This window comes from Cervus canadensis, chromosome 11 (genome assembly GCF_019320065.1).
Source record: "Cervus canadensis isolate Bull #8, Minnesota chromosome 11, ASM1932006v1, whole genome shotgun sequence".
NCBI classification, from domain to species: domain Eukaryota; kingdom Metazoa; phylum Chordata; class Mammalia; order Artiodactyla; family Cervidae; genus Cervus; species Cervus canadensis.
The window spans coordinates 35032918-35058282 of record NC_057396.1 but is presented as its reverse complement, the minus strand read 5'-3'; the positions used below and the strand labels follow the sequence as shown (position 1 = coordinate 35058282).

Sequence of the window (25365 nt, the reverse complement as noted above, 5' to 3'; positions counted from 1 at the left end):
GAAAAAATAACTGAAAACTCCCCAAATTTGGCAAGCCAGATCTACAAATTTAAGAAGATGAGCAAACTCTAGAAAGGTAAAAAACCCAAAGAAATCCAAACCAAGACACATCATAATTAAACTTCTAAAACTAAAAACAAAGAAAAAACCTTGAAGGCGGAGAAAAACATCAACCTATAGGGAGCAACAGAGTGACAGCAAATATCTCATCAGAAAACATTAAGATCAGAAGTGGCACAATTTTTCAGGTGCTGAATTGTCAATCCACAAAAAAGTCCTCTTACTTTTATATTAAATAAATACAAAAGAATCTGTCACCAGCAGACTTACTCTTAAAGAATGACTAAAGAAGTTCTCTAAACCAAAAAGAAACCGCTAACAGAAGGAACCTCAGGAAAGAACAGTTAGCAAAAATATGGGCATGTACAACAGGTTTTCTTACTACTGGGTTTTCTAAAGTATGCCTGAAAGTTGAAACAAAAATTATAATATAGTCTGATGCAGTTTTTAAAATTAGTATATTATAAACAGGTGAGTAACAGACTGGTTCCAAATAGGGAAAGGAGTACAACAAGGCTGTATATTGTCACCCTGCTTATTTAACTTATATGCAGAGTACATCATGAGAAACGCTGGGCTGGATGAAGCACAAGCTGGAATCAAGATTGTCGGGAGAAATATCAGTAACCTCATATATGCAGATGACACCACCCTTATGGCAGAAAGCGAAGAACTAAAGAGCCTCTTGTTGAAAGCGAAAGAGGAGAGTGAAAAATTGGCTTAAAACTCAACATTCAGAAACCTAAGATCATGGCATCCAGTCCCATCACTTCATGGCAAATAGATGGGGAAACAGTGGAAAGAGTGTCTGACTTTATTTTTTGGGGTTCCAAAATCACTGCAGATGGTGACTGCAGACATGAAATTAAAAGACGCTTGGCTGCTTGGAAGCAAAGTTATGACCAACCTAGACAGCATATTAAAAAGCAGAGACATTACTTTGCCAACAAAGGAACATCTAGTCAAAGCTATGATTTTTCCAGTACTCATGTGTGGATGTGAGAGTTGGCTATAAAGAAAGCTGAGTGCCAAAGAACTGATGCTTTTGAACTGTGGTGTTGGAGAAAACTCTTGAGAGTCCCTTGGACAGCAAGGAGATCCAACCAGTCCATCCTAAAGGAAATCAGTCCTCAATATTCATGGGAAGGACTGATGCTGAAGCTGAAACTCCAATACTTTGGCCATCTGATACAAAGAACTGACTCATTTGAAAAGACCCTGATGCTGGAAAAGATTGAAGGCAGGAGGAGGAGGGGACAACAGAGGATGAGATGGTTGGATGTCATCACCGACTCAATGGACATGATTTTGAGTAAACTCCGGGAGTTGGTGATGGACAGGAAGGCCTGGTATGCTGCAGTCCATGGGGTTGCAAAGAGTCGGACACGACTGAGTGACTGAACTGAACTGAAACAGGGAAGAGTAAAGGGACATAAAGGTTTTTACACTTCACTCAAACTGGTAGAATGACAATACCAGTCACTGTGGCAGTAGATGAAAAAGGTAACAGTACTTGAAGACTTTTAATTCTGTAGGTGTTCCCACAAGTACTATTACCATCTCCATTATATTATGAGGAAACAAAAGCTCAAAGTTGAGAAAATACTAGCAACATATTTTACTTAGTAAGATACAGATACTACTAAGTGGAGAATATGAGACTCAATTCCACAGTCATCTGGTTCCAACTGCTTATTTATTTATTCATTCATTTTGCATTAAAAAGAGGTTCCTGGGATTAAAACTTCAAAAACACAAAAAAAATTTTTTACATTAATATCTAACCAGAAATTTAGCATTTCCCTCAATAAACCACAGTAGCAGTATCTGTGATTCTCTTCAATAGAAATCACAGATATTTCATGTAATCGCTATTTCAGATAAATAAAAGCATTTACACTCAACATGCATTAAAAAGACTTGTTTTTAATATTTTGATAATTATATTTCAAGGCAATCTCAATCTCTTGAATTATAATTCAAGGCAATTTCAAGGCAATTGGTTTCTTTTATAAACCAATGTGGTATACATTTAAGAAAACAGTATTCTGAGGAGTCCAAAGGCATCGCCAGAATCCTAGGAGTCCTTTGTACAAAAAAAAAAAAAAAAGGGTAAAAGAGTCCTTGCATGTAGAACATTTTCCAAATTCTATTACAAACGTCTTAATGAACCACAACTTCCACTTGCCTCTAGAATGGTAAGAATGGCTCTTCTTATGAGAAGACACCAGAAAACCAGTAAAATTAAACCATGCTAGAAGCAAAACACTTTTTCAAGTTTCCAAAAATCAACATAAGAGTCCAGTTCTTACATGACATTCAGAATTCATCCAAAATCACCAAGAGACCCTCCAACTTACAACATGAGTTAATTCATAGGTAACACTCTCAAAAGGAGATCATTCAAATCTCTAAACTCCAGAACAAGAGCATTTATTTCACCTTCCCCAACCTCCCAATTCTTACCCACTCTACCACACCCACTTCCTCTTAAGCACATATTACAAATCTATAAATCTAAAGATGCCCCTAATCATCACGTTTTCAATCAATTCCGTTATTGAGGGAATTATCAACATCTAAGTGTACATACTTTTACACTGAAGAACACAGAATTCCTTTTCTCTCTCATCTTACCTCTCCAAAAAGCAGAAGTACCCAAAATAAAGGCAATGCTTTCATATGAACAGCCATCAACAGCACTTTTTCTAATCCTATAATCATCCAAACTTGAAAATATGATTCCTTTTCATTCACAAGGCCAAATGGGAAGCACATTTTTTAAAATAAATGTTCCTGCTCCCCCAAATTATCAGTTTCTGATGCAAATAGTCCAGGAATTACCCATTTTATAAATCAGCAAATTTCATAAGCAAAAATGCTAGCAGAATAGCACACATCACAGATCTAGCATATAATACTCTAGATTTTCTTTTAATCCTTACTCACACCTACCTAAAACCACATTATGTGAGCCTTCATTTTTTTGTATCTACTAATAGCTTAAGAATTTTATTCTGGGAAAAGTTAAAGGTATCAGTTCTTCATACAGGAAATTCAAGGCAAAATGAATCATCAGTTCCTGTAACCACTGAGATGAAATCAGATACTATGCTTTGGAGAAACCTTTAGCAACTGGGTATAGTAATTTTAAAAGCAAATCACAACACATACACTTATACATACACATTCACACAAAACAGTTTTGCTCACAATCTCAATTATCAACTTTTTAACATAATTAGAATCGCAAAGTTTTATTTATTGTTAGAATAGACAGGCGGAAAAAACAGTTTCCCGCCCTGAAGGAAAACCCCCAAAGAACACACTGTGTCTTGTCAACCAAGTCATGATACCTAGAACACCAAATGAAAGGTTCAAAGTTTCCATCTGAATACATACTTAAGTCAATTTAGCGCACATTCTTGTTTTTAAGTAACTATACAATATCTCAGAAAATATTATAAAGAAAAATATTAAGACTATGTATACTTAATCCCCAACTTAGGAGATAAAACATTAGCAGTATGATTGCAGACTCTCATACGTACCTCCACAGTCACATTCCACGCCCCGCCCCCAGCCAAAAAGGAATCAATACCCAAATTTGGTGTTTGCCATTTTTATATAAGTGATACTTGTTAACATAGATACCTCAGTCTTCTGAAGCTATGTGTTCGACAGAGGGTTCCAATACAAGTCTCCAGCCCCACACTAGCTTTTATCAGTGCCATCATCAGATTCATACTAGTAACAATCACAGAACAGAATTCCATTTACTAAATGAGTATGGATCACTCTTTTCAGTTTCCTCTAGTAAGTGTTGGCATTTTTGTTCCAATTTAATATTCCTAGTTCTGTAGAAATACCACTATATTTTAGGAGTCAGGAAAACCAACTTAAATCCCAGCTTCACTGCTTCCCTGCTATATAGAACCTTAAGCAAATCACTTGTTCCTAAGCCTCCATTTCCTTTATTTTCCTCCATGGAAATAATGATGACCATGACAATGTCATATTGCCTTGCAATCATAAAGGGTTGATGCTACTATAAAAGGAAATCATGTATTGGGTTGACCAAAAAGTTTGTTCAGGTTTTCCTACCCAACAAACTTTCTGGCCAAACCAATACATAAAAGTTCTCTGAAAACTAAAAAGTTACACAAATGTAAAACATCACAAAAGATAAATGCTAGTTATGATTAAAAAAAAATTAAGGAAGAATTATTTTTTAAAATTAAAGTGTAGCCAATTATTTTAATAATTCACAAGATAGTTCAATTTTTAAGTACTGTAGGAAAAATATTAGACTAACACCTGACTCAATCTGTTTATAGCACAGTAACTTCTACAACTAAATAATTTGTTCTAAATTTCACAGAGAATAAAGATTCTCATTTCTTTAGAAATCATGATATAATAACTAGAAACTGTAAAACCCTCAAAAAGGAATTATACATAAATCATGTTTTTAAAAGTAATAAACCCTATTGTACTAATTTTTTTTTTCCCTTCTTCTTCTCTTTTGTATGAAGTAATTCAGAAAACTCCAAGGGATGACAGATTTAATTCTTGACTGTTACGGGAATAAGTCTCCCACTTCCACCCTCAAGCCACCAAAAAAAGAATACCACTTTGTCTTTCAGTTTGGGAAGAGACATTATCGAGGTGTGAAAAATATCATGGCCAATCCAAAGCAATGAGACATTTATATGTTATACAGGAAGAAGTAGGAAAACAATTTTTTAGAAACTTTAGGGTGGAAAAGGTCAAACAGGATATAACAATCTAACTTTTTAAAACTTGAAACTCATGTATTTTAGAATCTGAAAGGATCTCAAATATTTGTTTCAGTCACTTCGTTTTATAGATGAAAAAAATCAACATGAAGAAAGTGTAGATCCTTCTAAAGAATAAGGAAAATATAGTAACTGAGGCTTTTTGCCCCTAAAGAAAATATGAGTACAAGTGTTCCTTGAAAAGATTAAAAAAAACACTGGTCACAAAACACAAACTGAAGACAGCAAGTTTAGCAAGAAAGAAAGAAACAAGGAAGGGAGAAAGGTCATTCAAGAAAGACAAAGAGACACAACCCCAAAAGCTCAGAAATAACTAGTATTAACCTGGCCGCAGGATCTCTACCCATCAAAAGATAAAAGACTACTGCAAAGAGAGCAGTAGTAATTTTTCAACAATTAACTAAGGAATCAGATTTCACATCAACAGTTATGGGGTAATGTTGCCTCCTAAATATGACGGACTGAAGAAACACCTTTCCTTTACAGTATTTATGCCAAAACTATGCAATTTGATTCTAATGATAAGAAAACAACAGACAACCCAAAAGGGAGTGAAAGTGAAGTTGCTCAGTCGTCTCCGACTCTTCTGTGACCCCTTGGACTGTAGCCTACCAGGTTCCTCTGTCCATGGGATTTCCCAGGCAAGAATACTGGAGTGGGTTGCCATTTCCTTCTCAAAGGGATCTTCCCCACCCAGGGATCGAACTCAGGTCTCCCGCATTGGAGGCAGACTCTTTACTGTCTGAGACATCAATGTGGGATATCTTGCAAGTAAATTTTAAGACTAAAAAGACATGAAAAATGCAACACATGCAATCCTGGATTGGATCCTGAGGGAGGGAATTCTTTCTTGCATTTATAAAGGACATTATTGGAACTGCTGGTGAAGTTTCAATAATGTAAGTTAGATAATACTATTATAATATCCTGATTTTGATAACTGTACTAAGGTTACATAAAAGACTCTCTCTTTTTTGTTCTTTAGGAAACAAACATTAATGGGGCATTACTTCCACTATTTACACTCAACAGCTTCAGGGAAAAAATGCACAGGATACTATGGAAGCATATGGGAGGGGCACCTCTCCAATCTGGATATTCCCTCAGGAAAGGCTGGGATGAACCCTGAGTCACATCTAGAAAGATGACTGAGAATTAGATTAAAAAGGCCTACTTGGTAAAGGATACAGCAAGAGTTATGAACGCACACTTCACACAGATTGCACTGAGCGCGATCAGGCTGTTTCTCCCGTCATAAGGCACTGTGGAGAGCAGGAACTTCAAACAGGTGCTGGGCAGGCGTCGGGGGACGCCGAGTCAGGGGAGAGCAGCAACCAGAAGAGCATGTGTAGCAGTAATGGGAAACTGCTGACAGACAGACAGAAGAGACCAAAAAGGGAGGCAAACAGATACTATAAACAACGCTTCACTCCCTATTCAATCCCAGGTCTCCCAGGTCTTCTCCCGGGAAGCATGAACTTAGGAGGTTCATGCTTCATGAACCTACTCAAAGAAAAACTTAAAGACTTCATTATCAAGGTAACTCATTAAATAAAATGTTATATTTGGGCAATGTGATAGGGCATAGAGGAGAGTGAAAAAGTTGGCTTAAAGCTCAACATTCAGAAAACTAGGATCATGGCATCCAGTCCCATCACTTCATGGCAAATAGATGGGGAAACAGTAGAAGACAGACTATTTTCTTGGGCTCCAAAATCACTGCAGATGGTGACTGCAGCCATGAAATTAAAAGACGCTTACTCCTTGGAATGAAAGTAATGACCAACCTAGACAGCATATTAAAAAGCAGAGACATTACTTTGTCAACAAAGGTCCATCTAGTCAAGGCTATGGTTTTTCCAGTGGTCATGCATGGATGTGAGAGTTGGACAATAAAGAAAGCTGAGTGCCGAAGAATTGATGCTTTTGAACTGTGGTGTTGGAGAAGACTCTTGAGAGTCCCTTGGACTGCAAGGAGATCCAACCAGTCCATCCTAAAGGAGATCAGTCCTGGGTGTTCATTGGAAGGACTGATGCTGACGCTGAAACTCCAATACTTTGGCCACCTGATGCGAAGAGCTGACTCATTTGAAAAGACTCTGATGCTGGGAAAGATTGAGGGCAGGAGAAGAAGGGGACGACAGGGGATGAGATGGTTGGATGGCATCACTGACTCAATGGACATGGGTTTGAGTAAGCTCCGGGAATTGGTGATGGACAGGGAGGCCTGGTGTGCTGCGGTTCGTGGGGTCGCAAAGAGTGGGACACGACTGAGCGACTGAACCGAACTGAATAGGGCATAGTTCCCTTCTTGTTGTTGTCTAGTCACTAAGTCATATCCAGCTCGTTTGTGACCCCATGGACTACAGCCCACCAGGCTCCTCTGTCCATGGAATTTGCCAGCCAAGAATACTGGAGTGGACTGCCATTTCCTTCTCCTGGGGATCTTCCCCACCCAGGAATCAAACCCACATTTCCTGCACTGGCAGGCAGATTCTTTACTGCTGAGCAACCAGGGAAGCCCCCTTAGGGTCTTTGTAACCAAGGAAATATGGCTTCAAGTCCCATCTCAGTCATTATTGTGGGATCTTGAGCAATTTAATTAACTTCTGAGCCTCAGTTTCCATATCTGCAAAAAAGAAACAATAAATTGTAAATATTAAAAACAATGCTTGTAAAGCTTTTAAGCATGGTATCAATATATATTGATGTTCAATATATATTAGTCATTATGATTCAAAACACTCATTACAGGTCCTTGCTCCTTTACTAAAAAACAAAAACTTGAAACTTTCATTATTATAATTCAGATATCATTAAGTAAGATAGTAAAAATGAAGTGCAACCACCTGACTAAAAAAACAAATAGTCTACCTGTATTTATAGATTCTATACAATATATACAATATACAGGTTCTATACGAACTTCATAAACAAAAAAAAATCACAGCTTTTCATCTTATAATTCTATTGAAGCCTAATAACAGAAACAAAGGTTAGAAAAAAAATCAAAAGACACCCATCTCATCATCCAAATACAACCACTAATTTGGGGACATTTTTAAGTTTGGTGACTTTTTCAATGTGTAACACAACTTGCATAAATATTTTACAACTCCAACTTTAATTCACAACAAAAAATTACAAATAAGAGGTTTAAATCTGTCACTCATAATCTATTTTGGCATCATTCTAAATAAATAACTATTGATACACATAAAAGTAAAGTCATTGAAGTAATTATCAGGATCCATTTTAATGGAGTAAAAAAGTATAGAATATTACAAGGGGTTTCATTTCTAAAAAAAAAGGAATGTGGGGTATTTTGTGACAGGCCAGTAAGACAGCTGGAACAAAGCTGTTGGAGCAACAGCTGTGTACCGCGTACTGTTCATCTAAAACCACAAACTAAAGTAACCCATGTCAGACAACTTTATTTGGCTAATCAGCTCAGCCAATGGCTCCTTCCTGAAACTATCTGCTATAAGGAAATTAACTAAATACATAATTTGCAATATGAGGAAGGAGAAAAAAATAAACAAAACAGCAGTGTGTCTTTAAAATGTAAAACTAAAAGTTAAGAACCACACTCTTAACATTGTAACAGAAGACAACCTTTTCCATACTATTTTATCACCTGCTAAAATTATGATCATAGAACCTTCATAATGGTAAGGAAATAATCCCAAGACCCAACATTTGATGATGTATAAATTACTAACATGCAAGCTCACCAGTTTCTTCTCCATTCTTAACTTTCAACTGAATGGAAAGTGCTTTTACCATAAAACACTGCAATGGTTATAAGAATTCTTAACTTTAAGTGACATAACAATTAAAAAGAGGCTAATTTAAACCAAGTTGTTGGCATGGACCATGGCAATATCTGAAAATAATTCATGCAGTACTCAAGTTACTATTATTATTCAAGTCATTGAATTATCACAGACTTATAACTGTTTTAAATTTTACCTTCATTTTTTGATTCCAACAACAATGAACCCTTCTCTAAATTCACTCCTTTCTCAGTTTAAGATACACACCTGTGCATGCTTGTGCACATGCATATACACGCATAAGGTGAATTTCCCTACCTTATTTAACTGACCTAACTTCAGAAGCAAGAGGCAAAAGAGACAAAAATCACAAATACATACATGTCTTTTCCACAAGATTTTTGAAACTTAGTTATATCTATCATAAATCTTCTTTTGCAGTTTGACTCAACTCCTTGCTTACTGTTCTTTTCGTTTCAGCTAACAAATTGCTGACTCTTGTAATCTCAACCACATGTATCATTTAACCAAAGCATTAAGAGAAAACTTACCAGGAAACAAGACAAAAGTAATAAATCTTTAAGATCTTACTCTCAAGTTGTTTTACATTTCCTGAGTCAGAATTTCCAGAGAGAAATTAAAATAGGAAATCTTCTCAAGACAAAGATTATTTTCAATAAAACTGAATGCTATGGATCAACTACTAAAATTCTAAAGCTCAAATGTGTATATGTCACATGTAGTCTTTTAATTTCAGAGAAACTTTGAAACCCAAAATCGAAAACAGTTTATTTCTACAGCCTCTTTAGTGACCAGTGGTTACAAAACCATAATAAATACAACTCATTTTTCCTAATATCTCCTTTTTCCAACAATTTATTACATCATGCTCAAGACCCAATATTTGCAGCTAATAAATATTCTGCTATATGCCTGGGTTTCCCTAGTGGCTCAGACAGTAAAGAATCCACCTGCAATGAGGGAGAACTGAGTTCAATCCTTGGACTGGGAAGATCCGCTGGAGGAGGGCATGGCAACCCAGTCCAGTAGTCTTGCCTGGAGAATCCCCAAGGACAGAGGAGCCTGGCGGGCTACAGTCCACTGGGTTGCAGAGTCAGACACGATACAGCGACAAAGCACACACATACATATGCTTACTTCTATGTAACAAAGTTATTCCTGGTCTATGACACTCTAAATATGAAAAATAAGATTTACAAATACAACCAACGGTCAGACGTTCAGGCAAAAATTCCAAATTTATAAAATTTCCTACCAAAACACTTGTTTTCCTTGTGCACATTCCAGTGTTTATAGAGTTTAAAAGAATAATGCCAAAATGAATCAGACACAGAATGGTTATCTTATCCAACAGCCAGATAGTGGCTAAACCAAGATCTAAAGAAATGTCTTAACTGGCAAGGATTCTTTATGTCAAACTGTCTGTTCTCAGATAAGCAGTAAGAATTTTTCCAGGTTCGGGACATCTTTTTTAAAAAAGAAAAAGCTGGCAGCTGCATTGTTTAATCTCACAGATTACTAATGACTATGATGAAGACAATCACAAGGAATAAGTTTCTCAGAAACAACCTCTACATTTAAAAATGATCCCTGATTTTTCACTCTCAATGCAGGGGAAATAAAGTAATAGAAACAAAATTAAGCCTGGGAAAAAAAAAGGTTAAAAGCAAAGAGTATAAAAAGAATAAGGATCAAAACAAATTTACCTAGATCATTTCACAGATAACATAACCATGTCACAATAAATGTGAATGGGGTGAATTCCACTAAGAGACAAGGACCTCAAGTTTGATTTTTAAGTATCACATTACATATTACTTTCTGGAGAAGGAAATGGCAACCTACTCCAGTATTCTTGCCAGCAAATTCCCACGGACAGAGAAGCCTGGTAGGCTACAGTCCATGGGGTCACAAAGAGTTGGACTGGACTGAGCAACTTTACTTTCACTTTCTTTGGAATGCAAAGAGATCAAACCAGTCCATCCTAAAGGAAATCAACCCTGAACATTCATTGGAAGGACTGATGCTGAAGCTGAAGCTCCAATGCTTTGGCCACCTGATGCAAAGAGTCAACTCACTGGAAAAGATCGAAAGCAAAAGATGCTGGGAAAGACTGAAGGCAAAAGGAGAAGGGGGGTGGCCGTGGATTAGATATGCGAAGTCGCTTTGGTAATGTCAGACTCTCTGCGACCCCATGGACTGTAGTCAGCCAGGCTCCTCTCTCCATGGGATTCTCTAGGCAAGAATATTTGAGTGGGCTGTCATTTCCTTGTTTTGGGATCTTCCCAACCCAGGGATCGAACCCATTTTCCTGCACTGCAAGTGGATTCGTTACCACTGAGCCACCATTAGATGGTTAGATAGGATAATCAACTCACTGGACATGAATCTGAGCAAACTCCAGGAGATAGTGAAGGACAGGGAATCCTGGCATGTTGCAGTCCTTGGGCTCACAAAGAGTCAGACATGACTTAGCAACTGAATATCAATCATAAAATGGCCACCAAAAAAACAGCAAATATAAATGAAATAAATGCATACAAACAAAAATCCAAAATGGCAACATTAATACTATAAGCTGACATTCAAAGTAAAACTTGGCACAAGACTGATACTATTTACTTATAAGAAAGATGTAATTATTATTAACACTTTATATACCAAATAATGACATCAAAATAAAGCAAAATTAGAAATGCAAGGAAAAAATTAAAACATAGTCTTCATGGGAAATTTAATAAATGTATTTCAGAGTTTCACAGAATACTCAAGAAAAAAGGATACAGAAGATTTGAATAATACAATCAAGAAATTCTAGTTGAACAGATTTATGTAAAACCTTGCACCTTATAAGCTACAAATATTCTTCTCTCATGTTCTTGGAATATTTACAAAAATCAACGGCATGTTTGTCTTAATGTTCCAAAACAGGGAATTTACAGGTCACATTCTTTGACCATAGCCCAACAAAGCTAGGAATTTACAAAGAGAGCCACTCATTCCTTCCCCAAATTTAAATCACATCAAAATTAAGGGATAGGGAGCCTTGGTGGGCTGCCATCTGTGGGGTTGCAGAGAGTCGGACACCACTGAAGCGACTTAGCAGCAGCAGCAGCAGCAACCTGAAGTTAAAATTATCTAAGAATTCATAAAAAGCACAAGATTTCATTTCAAAAAACAATGCAAAATCAGTCTTATAATGCCTTTTCAAAAGTCATTAAGGATACTACAGACTTTATGATGATGGTAATATAAGAAACATTCTAGAAAACCTCTTACTAGGAATCTTTTAATACATTTAAAAATATAAATTATAGCAGAGTAACGTTACTTAAAGCAGTACTGTAAGAAATAAATAGCAATTACTCTCATTTTTAAAGAAAAAAGGACTTCCCTGGTAGTCCAGTGGTTAAACATCTGACTGCCAATGCAGGAGACACAGGTTTGATCTCTGGTCCAGGAAGATTCCACACGCCACGGGGCAATTAAGCTCATGTGCCACAACTACGAAGCCTGCACTCCAGAACCTGTGCACGCCACAACGGCTGCAGCCGGCGAGCCTCGAGCCTGTGCTCCGCAGCTAAGAAGCCACCACAATGGGAAGGCTGTGCGCCACAACCAGAGGGCAGGCCCCACTGGGCACAGCTAGAGAAAGCCTTCATGCAGCAACACAGACCCAGCACAGCCAATAAAGCAATAAGAAAGGAGAAAGCATAAAAGAAGTTTATGTGTGAAATAGTGGGAAAAAATCTATACGGAATACAACACAAAATAAGCGTATTTCCGGTTACATACACACATGCTGCCGCCCCCGCCCCCCCCCCAACACACACACTGAAGCAAGCACCACAGCTTTTGAGTCTAGGCCGTACTGATTTCTGTACCTACAACAAGAAAAACCTTTGCCTTGATATGCATTTTACAACTTCACACACAGACACACACACTCCCCTATCTTTGAAAGCTTCTTCTACTTGCTGTAATGCAGAAAGCTTAAATTTTAGTATTAATAAACTTGAAAACTATCCTCTTAACCATCCCTAATTCTCCAAAAAAAAAAAAAAAACGAAATGAAGTGAAAATGAAAAAAAAAAAAAAGAAAGCTATGACAAACCTAAACAGTGTATTAAAAAGCAGAGACGTTACTTTGCCAACAAAGGTACATATAGTCAAAGCTATTGTTTTTCCAGTAGTCATGTATGGATATGAGAGTTAGACCACAAACAAGGCTGAGCACTGAAGAACTGATGCTTTTGAATTGTGGTGCTAGAGAAGACTCTTGAGAGTCCCCTGAACAGCAAAGAGATCAAAGTCAGTTCTTTACTTCCAACACCAAGAATGACTAAGGTCAACTCAGCATAAGAGAATAAATTTAAAAAACACATTCTGCCACTCAAGAAAATACCCTTCCCTGGCAAGAACTTTTTCTTTAAGCAGTACCAAGCTTTAAAAATATCAGTTTTGTGGCCTTAAGAAAAGACAAAAGAACACCACCACTGATCACCATTAGACTGAAATATCAAGGTTATTATATCTGTTTAAGAGAGTACTTCGATCTGACATCAAAAAATTTCAGTGATACAGAAGGCATATTTGACAAATTTTTGAAGGGAGACAGACTATCTTAGCCTTTTCATTGATTAACTTAATATGAAACAATGATTTCAAAGAATCAATGCACAAATAGGTATTTCAGAAGATAATTGAGAAAATGACTTCAAAAATGAAGAAGAAAACCTTCCCAGACCTAAGAATGTTTCATCATTTCTCAGGGAAAACTAGTGAACAGAGAAAAACTTCCAGTCATATCCTGACAAATGTTTTCATTTCCAATGATAAAAGAAGGCTACAAGCATACAAATAGAAAACAAGTTATTCCCGCAGAATGGAAACTTGAGGCTAGTGAGATAAAAGCAAAGACATGAAAGATAAGTAAAGCAGTACCTCCAACTGTTTCAATACAAAAAATTTTAGGACCCAATGATTTTCTACTCATTATTTATCATGCAAAAGTAAAATTTTAATATTAAATCTTAAAAATTAATTTAAGGTTAATCTTAAAATTAAATTTTAAAAGTACTTGAAAGTGTTCTCTAAATAACAATTCAAAATAAAAACCAGCTGTTCATGAGGATTGCTTGTTAGGGCTGAAATTAGTTAGAATGGCAAATAAAATGCAATAAGAAATGGCAAATAAAAGCAACAATTCCTAATGAGAAAGGAGAGAGCAAGATGGTTGGATGGCATCACTGACTCAATGGACATAAGTTTGAGCAAGCTCCAGAAGATGGTGAAGAACAGGGAAGCCTGGCAGGCTGCCGTCCATGGGGTCACAAAGAGTTGGACACAACTGAGCGACTGAACAACAACAATATTTACTATTACAATAACAAAATCAAATGCAAAAGACAAAAAACAATCTCTTAAAACAGTGCAGTCACACATACTTTTGGTTATTTTAAGGACACTAAATTTATAAAAAGGGTGAGGGAAAACAGCAAACAAAACTGCCAAATTCCTCATTTTCTACAACTAGAAATAAGACAATTATTCTAATTAAATGTTTAAGAATATGAATAATTTTAAGGTAAATCCAAGTGGGCGGGGGACAGGAGGGAGAGGGGGAGAGAAAGAATCCATTTTTCAAATCCACCACACAATACAAGGGAGGAAAATCTACATAGCAAAAGGCAAGATCAGCACAAGGGGAGGATGAAGTGAAGTCACTCAGTTGTGTGTGACTCTTTGCGACCCCATGGACTGTAGCCTACCAGGGTCCTCTGTCCATGGATTTCCCAGGCATGAATACTGGAGTGGGTTGCCATTTCCTTCTCCAGGGGATCTTCCTGACCCAGGGAGCGAACCCAAGTCTCCCGCATTGTAGGCAGACACTTTACCATCTGAGCTACCAAGGAAGCCGCTGGTCTGATGGCCGGTTATTTGTTCTTTCCAGAGAAGGATACCACCCATTTGGGCAGTCGAGAGACACAGGCAGACCTGAGCCAGGATCTGGAAGGCTCAGGGGGGCAGGAAGAAGGGCTGGCCCTGAATGGTGAGGTGCTTGAGTCAGGGGGAGAGGAGGCCGAGGACGCCCACGACAATGAGGGGGACTCAGACCCAGATGACTTAGATGAGGACGTGCAGTGCCCCAAGGAAGAGGAGACGGTTCAACTTCCGGGGACCCCTGGGTGCAAGAGCTGCCACTAGCTGATGGTGCAAACACCGAACATACTTAGGAAAGCTCAGGTAAGTGGCAAGGAGGCTACTGTGCTGGTCCGGGTGTGGGCGAGACAGAGTGGCTTCCACCTTCTGTTCCCTATGATTTAGACGAGTGGTTCTCCAAGCATAATATGCATCAGAATGTGTTAGTTACTCAACCATGTCCGGCTCTTTGTGACCATGTGGAGTATAGCCCACCGGGCTCCTCTGTCCATGGAATTCTGCAGGCAGGAACACTGGAGTGGGTTGCCATTTCGTTCTCCAAAGGGAGGATATCATGCTAAAATCATGGCCAAAATCTGTACTGGCTTAACTATCAACCTTTTCCTCAAAAGGCATCTGCCTATAAAGTTAAAATTAAGCAAAAATTTTCTCCTTAGAGAGAAAGTTGGTCCCCTTTTTGCCTCAATGTGGTTCCTTCAGGCTTATTTTCAATCAGAGACTAGCTAAGGTATAATTGTGAAGACCAGATCTCACTGGCATAAGTGAATAAAAGTCTGCTTATTATCTTTACCTAAAGCAATGTCAAGACTATTAACTCAGATCACTTCGGTCTAGGTATCAGGCAGGTCTCTTCCATGTGGTTATTTTCCCCTTGATAATTAACAATACCTTAGGGGCAGATACTTTAGACTATGTTAATATCCAGCTACTCTCAAACTTTTACCCACTACTTTTAAATCCATTTATGATTCTTACTTAAATCAGCTGTTTGACTGCCAAATGTTGATTTTCTAATTCCACTATTTCCTCCATGTTTACTCATCAAATCTAAGGAAGAACTTCCCTTCCTCCTTAATTTATTTATCCCTATGGATTCTTTATTTATGGGCAACAATCAATTACTATCATTATTTTGATGATGAGCCTATCCCAGAGTTGCATGTCACTTCAGTCATGTCTGACTCTTTGTGACCCCATGGGCCACAGCCTGCCAGGCTCCTCTGTCCATGGGATTCTCCAGGCAAGAATACTGGAAGCAGGTGGCTCTGCCCTCCTCCAGGGGATCTTTCCGGCCCAGGGATCAAACCCAGGTTTCTTACATCTCCTGCATCGGCAGGCGGATTCTTTACCACTAGCACCACCTGGGAAGCTTATCCCAGTGTTAGCCAGTGGGCCTTCTCCCAGGCTGGCTCTGTCTCTATGACATACTGCCATCATTTTGTTTTCTCATGTCGACTAAAAAAGATGCACAACTTGAGAGCTGCAAGTCAAGTTTTATTTAGGGCAAAATGAGAACTGCCCCCAGAAGGCAGCTCCTCACATAGCTCTGAGAGACTGCTCCAAACAGGCAGTGGGGGAAGGCCAATATATAAAGTTTGGGTGAAGCAGGAGTTCCATACCATTAAGCACTCATTTTACAAAGGGTTTTCTGCTAGTCACAAGGATCTTATGTCATCAATGCAGTGATTTAGTGCTTTTCTAGATATGAGGAGATACAAGGAATGGGATCATAAAATCAGTTCCTCAAAGTACCCAACTATCTAAAGACTTATCCCACAAGATTTCCTGGACACAGAGTACTTCATTCCATCTGAACTCCCTCAGTTCAGTTCAGTTGCTCAATCGTGTCTGACTCTTTGCGACCCCATGAACCACAGCACACCAGGCCTCCCTGTCCATCACCAACTGCTGGAGTTCACCCAAACCCATGTCCATTGAGTCAGTGATGCCATCCAACCATCTCATCCCCTGTCGTCCCCTTCTTCTCCTGCCCTCAATCTTTCCCAGCATCAGAGTCTTTTCAAATGAGTCAGCTCTTCGCATCAGGTGGCCAAAGTACTGGAGTTTCAGCTTCAACATCAGCCCTTCCAATGAACACCCAGGACTGATCTCCTTTAGGATGGACTGGTTGGATCTCCTTGCAGTCCAAGGGACTCTCAAGAGTCTTCTCCAACACCACAGTGCAAAAGCATTAATTCTTCGGTGCTCAGTTTTCTTTATAGTCCAACTCTCACATCCCTACATGACTACTGGAAAAACCATAGCCTTGACTAGACAGACCTTTGTTGACAAAGTAATGTCTCTGCTTTTCAATATGCTGCTGTTGAAGCTAAACAGCCGCAAGAACACAGGGTTCAATCTCCACAGGGCAGACGGCAAACGCCCTTGCTGTTCAGTCACCGGCAATGCTCTTAGCAAGAGACAACTTGTAACTGACACTGAGCACCTCTTTATTTCCTGACTGGTAAAGATGCTCCAAGTTCATCTTCTACTTTTCCCTGCCCCAGCCCAGGGATGTCATTTCTCCAAGGTTCCTTTTAGTAAAGAATGGTATTTAGCACCCAAGATCTGGCATTGAGTGTTCTCACTGCTAATAGGGGGTCATTGTTTCTATGTACTCTCAACAGACATAGCTGGAAAAAAGATGTATAGACGTGTGTATGAGCAGCCACACACACCTATTTCTATATCTTAGTATAACTTTTTAAACTATGAGTTCTAAGATGGGGCACCACTTCCAGGGCCAAAGAGTGGGCTCTTGTCTAACACTTGGAAATGAGCTGTCCAAGGAGACACACGTGCTGACAAAGCAAGAGACGTTACTGGGAAGGGGCACCTGGGCAGAGCAGTAAGAGACCCAGGAAGCCAGGAGAACTGCTCTGCCAGGCGGGCTTTACGGTGATGGGATCAGCCTCCGGGTTTTCTGTGTCCGGTCACTGACTCAGTCCTTCCTGGCGGTGCACGCACTGCTCAGCCTAGCTGGGTGCCAGCTGGAAGGATTCTGGGCGGTGGTCGGACACGTGCTGTCTCCTCCTGACCTTTCCTGGACTCTTCTGGCTGGTGGTGCCTCGTTAGTTTTGTGTTCCTTACCAGGACCTCCTGTCATAAAATAACTCACGCAAATGGTTATTATGGTGTCTGGTCAGGGTGGGTGGTTTCAGTCAGGGTGCTTCCCCTAACAATTTTATGCCAGTGTCCTCAATTCCATCTTTGCATCGAGTGCTTCCTGGCCTTCACCCTTTCCACACTTATAACTCCCTTCTTCGGCTGTGAGGAACTTGGCTCCCATTTTCCACAATACATTTATCTACTTAATCCTAGTACAGAAAACTGTTTCAGAATTGCAAACCCTATGCTGCTGCTATGGAGATAGGGAGGGGAGGAAGGCCTATTAACCACAGCTCACTGTTTGTTTAGAGTTCGTCTTTATCCTAAGGACACAGTCCAAACGCTGGGTTCAAAAGTTACATTACTTTTTTTTGCTTTTCCTCCTTCAATGTGGTTATGTTAGTCATTTGAAATAAGGTTCAGTGTATTTGTTTTGTTAGTATTCCACCTTTGATTTTATTGGTGTTTGCTGTATATATACTGTGTGAAACCTTAAACATGGTTCCATGTGTCAGAAAAGGATCCTCAGAAGAGGCCCTCAATCCCTTTCCCCTCATCCCTACCCACACGCAGAGCTAACCAGTCATCTCTTTAACCTCTGATTTACCCATTTCTGTGCTTTTCTGTCCCAATCAGTAAATACGTTTGTTATTTTATTTCCTCTTCTTTCCTACACTAAAAGTAATATATCACAAATACAGTAAATACCTTTGTACTTTGTATTTTTCACTGAACAATTTATCCTGGAATGCATTTCCCATCAGTTCTTTTCATAGCTGCAGAATGCTCCAATGGGTGAATGTAACATATTCTATTCAACCCCTCTCTATCCTGTAGGCTGCTTCTAATTTTTTAAATCACAAACAGTGCTGTGGCCCCATGCACTTATATTTGAATACTACTGGAAGTACATTTCCAGGGTAAATTTGTAGATTTGGGAGCTAGGCTGTCAAATCAACTATAGCATCCAGTCAAATCAACTGGACCTTGATTACATCTCCTGATATAATGCACTGAGAACACACCTCTGCTATTCCTGCACCCAAAACGAATCTACCGTGAAGAAACAAATTCAAACTGAAGGAACTCTATAAATAACTAACGTGTATTCAAAAATGTCCATGTCATAAAACACAAAGACTTGGGACTTCCTTGGTGGTCCAGTGGTTAAGAATCTGCCTTGCAATGCAAGGGGACATGGGTTCAATCCCCGGCCAGGGAACGAAGACTCCACCTGCCATGGAGCAACTAAGCCTACACACCCCAACTACTGAGCCCTCGCACTCCGGAACCCTCAGGACAACCAGAGAACCTGCGCTGCAACAAAAGACCCCGCATGATGCAACACAGATCAATACGTGCTGCAACCAAGACCAGATGCGGCCAAACAAACCTTTTAAAAATAAAGATGAAAGAACTGTTCCAAATTAAAGACACGGAAACAAAATGTACTGCACAATCTGAGATTTTTCTTTTGCTATAAAGGGCACTATTTGGATAATTGGCAAAATCTAAAAAAGTTCTGCATATTACATTAATAATACATCAATATTAATTTCTGATTTAGGTTATAACTATGTTTATAAACAAGTGCTCTTCCATTTATGAAATATACATGGAGGTATTTAAAAATAAAGGGGCATTGTCTTCAACTTACACTCAGATGATTCACAGGAAAAAACTGTTTATTTGCGAGGAATAAAACAAATATGGTAAAATGGTAGCATTTGGGAAAACTGGGTAAAGATTTTTTAAAAAGCAACATCAGCTATCATGTTGGCATGTATATCCATACATCCAGTACTGAACAATTTACAAACTCTGTAAATATATTTTAATTAAACTATTTGTTACATAACCAATAAACAATCATATTGCTTTTACAAAATGCTGAAACTAAAACATAATTTACAAGTAACTCCAGTAGCACAATTTTAGTCATAGTTCTTTGCTTCTTTCAGAACTACACAGAAAATATGTGAGTAAAGGTATACACATCGTCTTTTTCATAAAGGCCTGAGAGACATTTTTCTTTGAGAAACAGAAGTAAATCAAAAGCCTACCAAGGACATTACTTGAAGTTTCAATCTCAACCCCAGGCTGGGTGGCTCTAGCCAAATTAATTCAAGATCAAGGTCATTCAAGAAAATTCAATGACAATTAACTCTATGTTGTTTATAAGTAGAGTCAAAGTCTTTTACTCACTATCACTTTTCAAAAAGAAACAAATACCCTAAGAGACTATATTTCCTAACTAAAAGAAAAAAAAAGAAATGAATTAACAAGTTCATGTAGCATCACAAAATCTGTTTCTTTTTTGTGAGATGAATTTTAATTTGAAAAAGAAATCTTTAAAAAAATTTTAAATAATACAGCTTCAAGAAAGTTTCCTTCTGCACTCCTTCCTCACTTTACCAATTTATTTTCCTCACCAAATTAAACAGGCTACTTTCATTTTAAACCTTAGGAAAGACCCTTAACACTTCAGTAAAACAGATGAACTAAAAACCCCATTCAAGTAGGCAGCTGCCTGTCATCATTTTGCCTTCGAATGGTACTATACCAAGGGACAGCAGAATTCTTAACCTACTCAACAGAAGTATCCCCACTAAACTCCTTCAACGTCCCATTCCAAGACAAGACACAGGCTTGCGCACATCTGCACACATACACACACACACACATACACACACAGGTTAGAAATGAGTGAGAAGAATGAGTTTTAAGACTCTCTGGGTTAGAATTTCTCCTCTAACAAAAGCAGTCATTCTCTAAAAGAAGGTGTTCTTTCTTGAGTGCCTAGCATGTATATCTAGGAACTGCCAACAGAAGCATTTCATCCTAACAAAATGAGGAAATCTCTAGTATGTAAAACACCACTAGGAGAGGTACCTTATTTTTCAACGCTAAGAATTCATTTGTAAACTACTCTGAAAATGTCAAATAGTAATTTTCACACTAAAAGACAAGTCCACAGTTCAGTTCAGTCACTTAGTTGTGTCCAACTCTGCGATCCCATGGACTGCAGCATTCCAGGCTTCTCTGTCCATCACCAACTCCCAGCGCTTACTCAAACTCATGTCCATCAAGTCTGCAATGCCATCCACAGTATAATTTCAAATTCTTAGATAAACGTTACTTTAAGTGACTTCCAATTGCAGGGCACATGTTCAAGATGTAGCAACAGAATAGCAATTCAGGAATCTAAACTTACCAAGATCAATTAACTTTAACACAAATGCATGTGCCTTGAAATCTCTTCTAGGATCTCTGTCCCAGGAAAAAGCAATGGAGGGGGATTGCACAAAAGAGACATTAGGTAAAAAGCAACATCCGAGTCAAGGCCAAGCTAACAGGCTGTAAGGCTGACTAAAGCTTGATACCTGAGAAGTCGGCTACCCCTACGCAGCTCAAAATCTGACAGACTGTGAATAACAAGTAAGGATGCTAAATGAAGAACAGAGGCTGGGAAATTCCTCTTTGTGTAAAAACCATGTATGGCCTTTTCTCAGAGTTGCCAGAAACCACAATGGTTACTCCATTATTTCTGAAAATCAACTCCCAACTGATAAAGTTTTCCCAACTCAAAACAGGATCAGCATTCATTACCTAAATATCACACAGAAGTGAGGAGGCGATTTGTTCACCCAAGCCCAACATTTTATGGAGAAGAAAATAAAGCCCCAAAGAGATTACAGAAGACTCAAAGAATCCCCAGCGTCACCTGAGGAAGGAGACCTAGAACCCAGAGAGCCAACTCTCTTCTCCATTTCACTCTATACAGTGTTAAAATCATTATCTAACTATAAAGTCCACTCATCATCGAGGGCTTCTATTCACCAACAGAACTTTCAGAAAACTATGAACAGAAACAAGTAGTTCATGTACACACATTTACTCTTAATAGTATTTTATATTATTAATCATGGATGTTTCATGACGTGTTGCATTCTGTTTTAAAGAGGAAAAGCCACCTCAAGTAATTATTGTCTTAATTTCCTAATTTTGTAGCTCTTTATATGCATAGAAAGAAAGTGAAGTCACTTAGTCATGTCTGACTCTCTGTGACCCCATGGACTGTAGCCTACCAGGCTCCTCCATCCATGAGATTTTCCAGGCAAGAGTACTGGAGTGGGCTGCCATTTCCTTCTCCAGGGGATCTTCCCAACCCAGGGATCAAACCCAGGTCTCCTGCACTGCAGACAGACGCTTTACCATCTGAGCCACCAGGGAAGACCTCTTTATATATAAAAGGCAACAATTTAAAGAAAGTTGGGATTTAAGTTCTTCATTCCCAAATTTTTCATTATATTTTTTCTACTTAAGATTATATAATAGAAAAATACATAGTGAACACTGTAAAAAACAGTGTTGTATCTCAGGAGTCTTATAAAATAAATAAAACTGATTTGTCATCCTGATCACCTACAATGAGGACTGACTTCCGCCCGTTAAGATTATTATCTTTCTGCAGACTCCTCTCCTTCCATTACTACTGCAAGACCATCATAACAATGAATTTTAATTTCCCAGGAGCTGGACAATAAATAGCAGTTCTATTAAGTATAGATGATAGTCACCTTGGCTCCATAAGCTAAGATTAACAGAGTAATAATGATAATGTTTGTAGACTTACTACGCATCAGACATTGTTCCAGGCCCTGGACAGATGTTAATTTTCAGAACTGTAAGTGTACTTTGTATTTCCCCAACTTACAGACGGAAAAACTAACGTACCCAGAGGTTAAGTAATTTGCCTAAGATTACACAGGCAGCAAGTGGTAGAGCTGAGACTCCACCCAGGTCTGGCTTCTTCTACCTCTCCAGAAAGCCTTCTCAAAGTCAGAGCCCATGTCCCTCCCTTCCACTGGTCCCAAGTAACCGGCCAATCCCCCTCCCCTCCTTGCCTACCTCCTCTCTCCAAACTAGCATATGACCGACCCCCTCATGCCTTCTCTTTCCACCATCACGCCTACACAGTCCTTTTATCAATCCTTCCCAATCTGACTTTTCCTCAATTCGGAACTCTTTTTGCATTTAAATGTGTTAACAGAAGTGTATACATAAGCTTGTAAGAGCCATCATTAACAGAGCACATACTATACGCTAGATAAGAAGCTAAGGATGTTCCCATAATTTAAAGGATTATGAAGAATGTGTGATTAGACCCGTTTTACTGAAAAGGAAATTGAGGTTCAGAGAAGCTAAATAATACACTGGCAATGTTCTCCCAGTAAATAAACAACACAGCAAAATCTAGCACTCAACTCTGCATGACTCAAAGCTCACACCTGTTTTACTTCTGTTAAATCATCTAGAGTAACTAGGTACATCACTATTCATAAAGGAAGTGCTTCTTTAACAAATGAATTTAGAAAATCATTAAGCAAACAAATCACTGACATTTTAATAGTTTCTAATACTATTTCCAAAAACAAAAAGTTCCAATATCTTAATAATTAATGTACAGATTCAAATAGAGATGGATTACCACCCCCCCATAAGTTAAAGACATATTGTAGTCTAAATCTTTTAGGTAATGCTATTTATTAATACAGGAACCCAGGATTATTCTCTCTCCTAGCCAACCTCCCACCTCCCCCTAGCTACAGCTCCCCAAAATAGTTAACTATAAATTGTTTTGCTTTGCCAGTTACTTAAAGTCTCTCGACCCTAGGAGAAATAACATGCAGCATCTCTGATTCTGCAGCTTCCTATACTAAAGCCAATCTCACTTCTTACTCAGTGTGAATTTTTTTTAACCCACTAACGAGTATACTGTAAATGCTCATTACATAAACATCTCTTCCTGGATACAAAGGTTTCAGCAGCAGTTTTTAATACCTTGAAATGGTATAACAGCAATTATCGCTCATTTAGTCAACTGGACAGGTAACAATCACATTTATGTTACAGAACTCTGTATTTTAATGTCACTATATACATTAAGCGAGACGAAATACGCTATTCAAGTATGCCAACTGAAAGCAAATGGGTCAAACAGGTATATTTCACCAAAGCATTTTCACAACGCTCTTGATATGTATCTTTGTTACCTGTTACAACGCGGTAACTTCATTCTCTCCCAGCACACGCCACACCTTTTAGGTTGACAATAGCAGAGAAATATCGGGGCTTCTCTCTTCAATAGTCCCAAAAAAGATCACTCAAACCTCCTACCACAAGCAAATCCTAAGAACCAAGAATTCGACCTCCCTTTCCTTTACAAGCCGACTTTCCGTCTCCAGCGACCACAGAGGGCTGGGGGGTGGGGGAGACAGTGGCTGGGACTGACACAGAACGCACGACGCCTAGGCTGGTCATCTCCCAGCCTGGCCCACCCTAAACTTCACCTTGGCACGGCCAGAGGCAGGAAGGCACCAGGAATTCCCAGGAAATGGTCTCACCCCTATCGGAGAACATTCTTAACTTCCTCGAGGCCACCATTTCCCTGGAGTATTATCACACACTCCCACCCGGACATATAACCTAAGAGATTACTTAAGAGAAAAGCACAAACACACACAAAGAGAAACACACCGCTTGAAGCGGGCAGCTCCGGCTCGGCGTGCGCGGAGAAGCTCGGAGACCACGCGGAGCCAAGTTGCCACCGCGATCGCACCCACGGTGCAGGAGGCGGCCCGGGCGGCTGGAAACCCAGCGCGCGGGGCTCCAGCCCCACGCCCTACGCCCCGCGCCCCGGTCTCACGGCAGGAAGCCCGGCGCGGCGGCGCTGCCTCTCCCTAAGAGCTCGGGCCGCGGCCGGAGCGATAAGGTGGATCTGCGCTTCCCACCCTGCCAGCTCCGCCCTCCCGGACACATTCCTGAGAAGCCCGACTCCCGAGACGCCGAGCTGGGCGCCCGGACCGCAGAACAGGAGGGCAGAGCCGCCCCGCGCCCCCCACCCCCGGCCTGCGCGGCGCCTCCGGGGCGGGGTCCCTGTGGCCGCCCCGCCACAGGTAGCGGGAGCCCCCGCCCGCCGCCGCCGCCCCGGCGCCCTGGGCAGGCCCGCTCCAGGTACCTGGATGAACTGGATGGTGAGCGCCGATTTGCCCACGCCGCCTCCGCCGACCACCACCAGCCGGTACTTCTCCTGGCCGGAGCCGTCCCGCCAGCCGGCCGCGGCCATGGGGACGCCGCCGAGCCCAGCCCGGCCACGCCGAGCCGCCGCCCGCCTTAGGCCCGGCTCCGGGGACGTGTGCGGCCGGCGGGCTGCGGGCGAGCGGCCGGGTGGGGGTCCCGGGCGCCGGGAGCTGCTAGAGGGCCGGTCAGGACGGCAGCGCGGCGCCTGGGCTGGCCGGGTCCCGCCCGAGGCGCGGAGAAGCGAGGGGACCGCAACGGCGAGGGGCTGCGGCGGCCTGGGGGCGCGCTCCTCCACACGACTTCGCAGCGCCTGCCGAACGCAGCCTCCAGCGCCGCTACAAATGGCCGTCTGGGGGCCGGGCCGCTGGGCCGAGGTGCTGCATATGCATGAGGGGGTGGGGCGGGGCGGGGCCGCGCTGGCCCGGACTGAGATTCGGGAGCTGAGCTCGTAGGGCTCAGACCCACTCGGGTGTGCCCCTCCAGTTCCTGGACTGAGCGGGGTGTGTGCGCGTGTGCCCCTGCGAGTGAGGAGGGTGTGTGTGAGAGAGTGGGAGCTGGAAGAAGACAGACCGTGT

The 25365-nt window shown here is 40.4% G+C and overlaps 1 protein-coding gene across 1 annotated transcript in view; it reads right to left on the bottom strand.

The window, feature by feature from the left end:
- Nucleotides 1-25144, bottom strand: part of RRAS2 (RAS related 2) — an 80519-nt gene extending 55375 nt beyond the window's left edge. Inside the window, exon 1 of the mRNA XM_043481370.1 lies at nucleotides 24729-25144. Within this exon, the coding sequence (XP_043337305.1) occupies nucleotides 24729-24836 (108 nt within the window). The 5' untranslated portion in view covers nucleotides 24837-25144. The remainder of the gene's footprint in view (nucleotides 1-24728) is intronic.
- Between the last annotated feature and the right edge of the window lie 221 nt (nucleotides 25145-25365).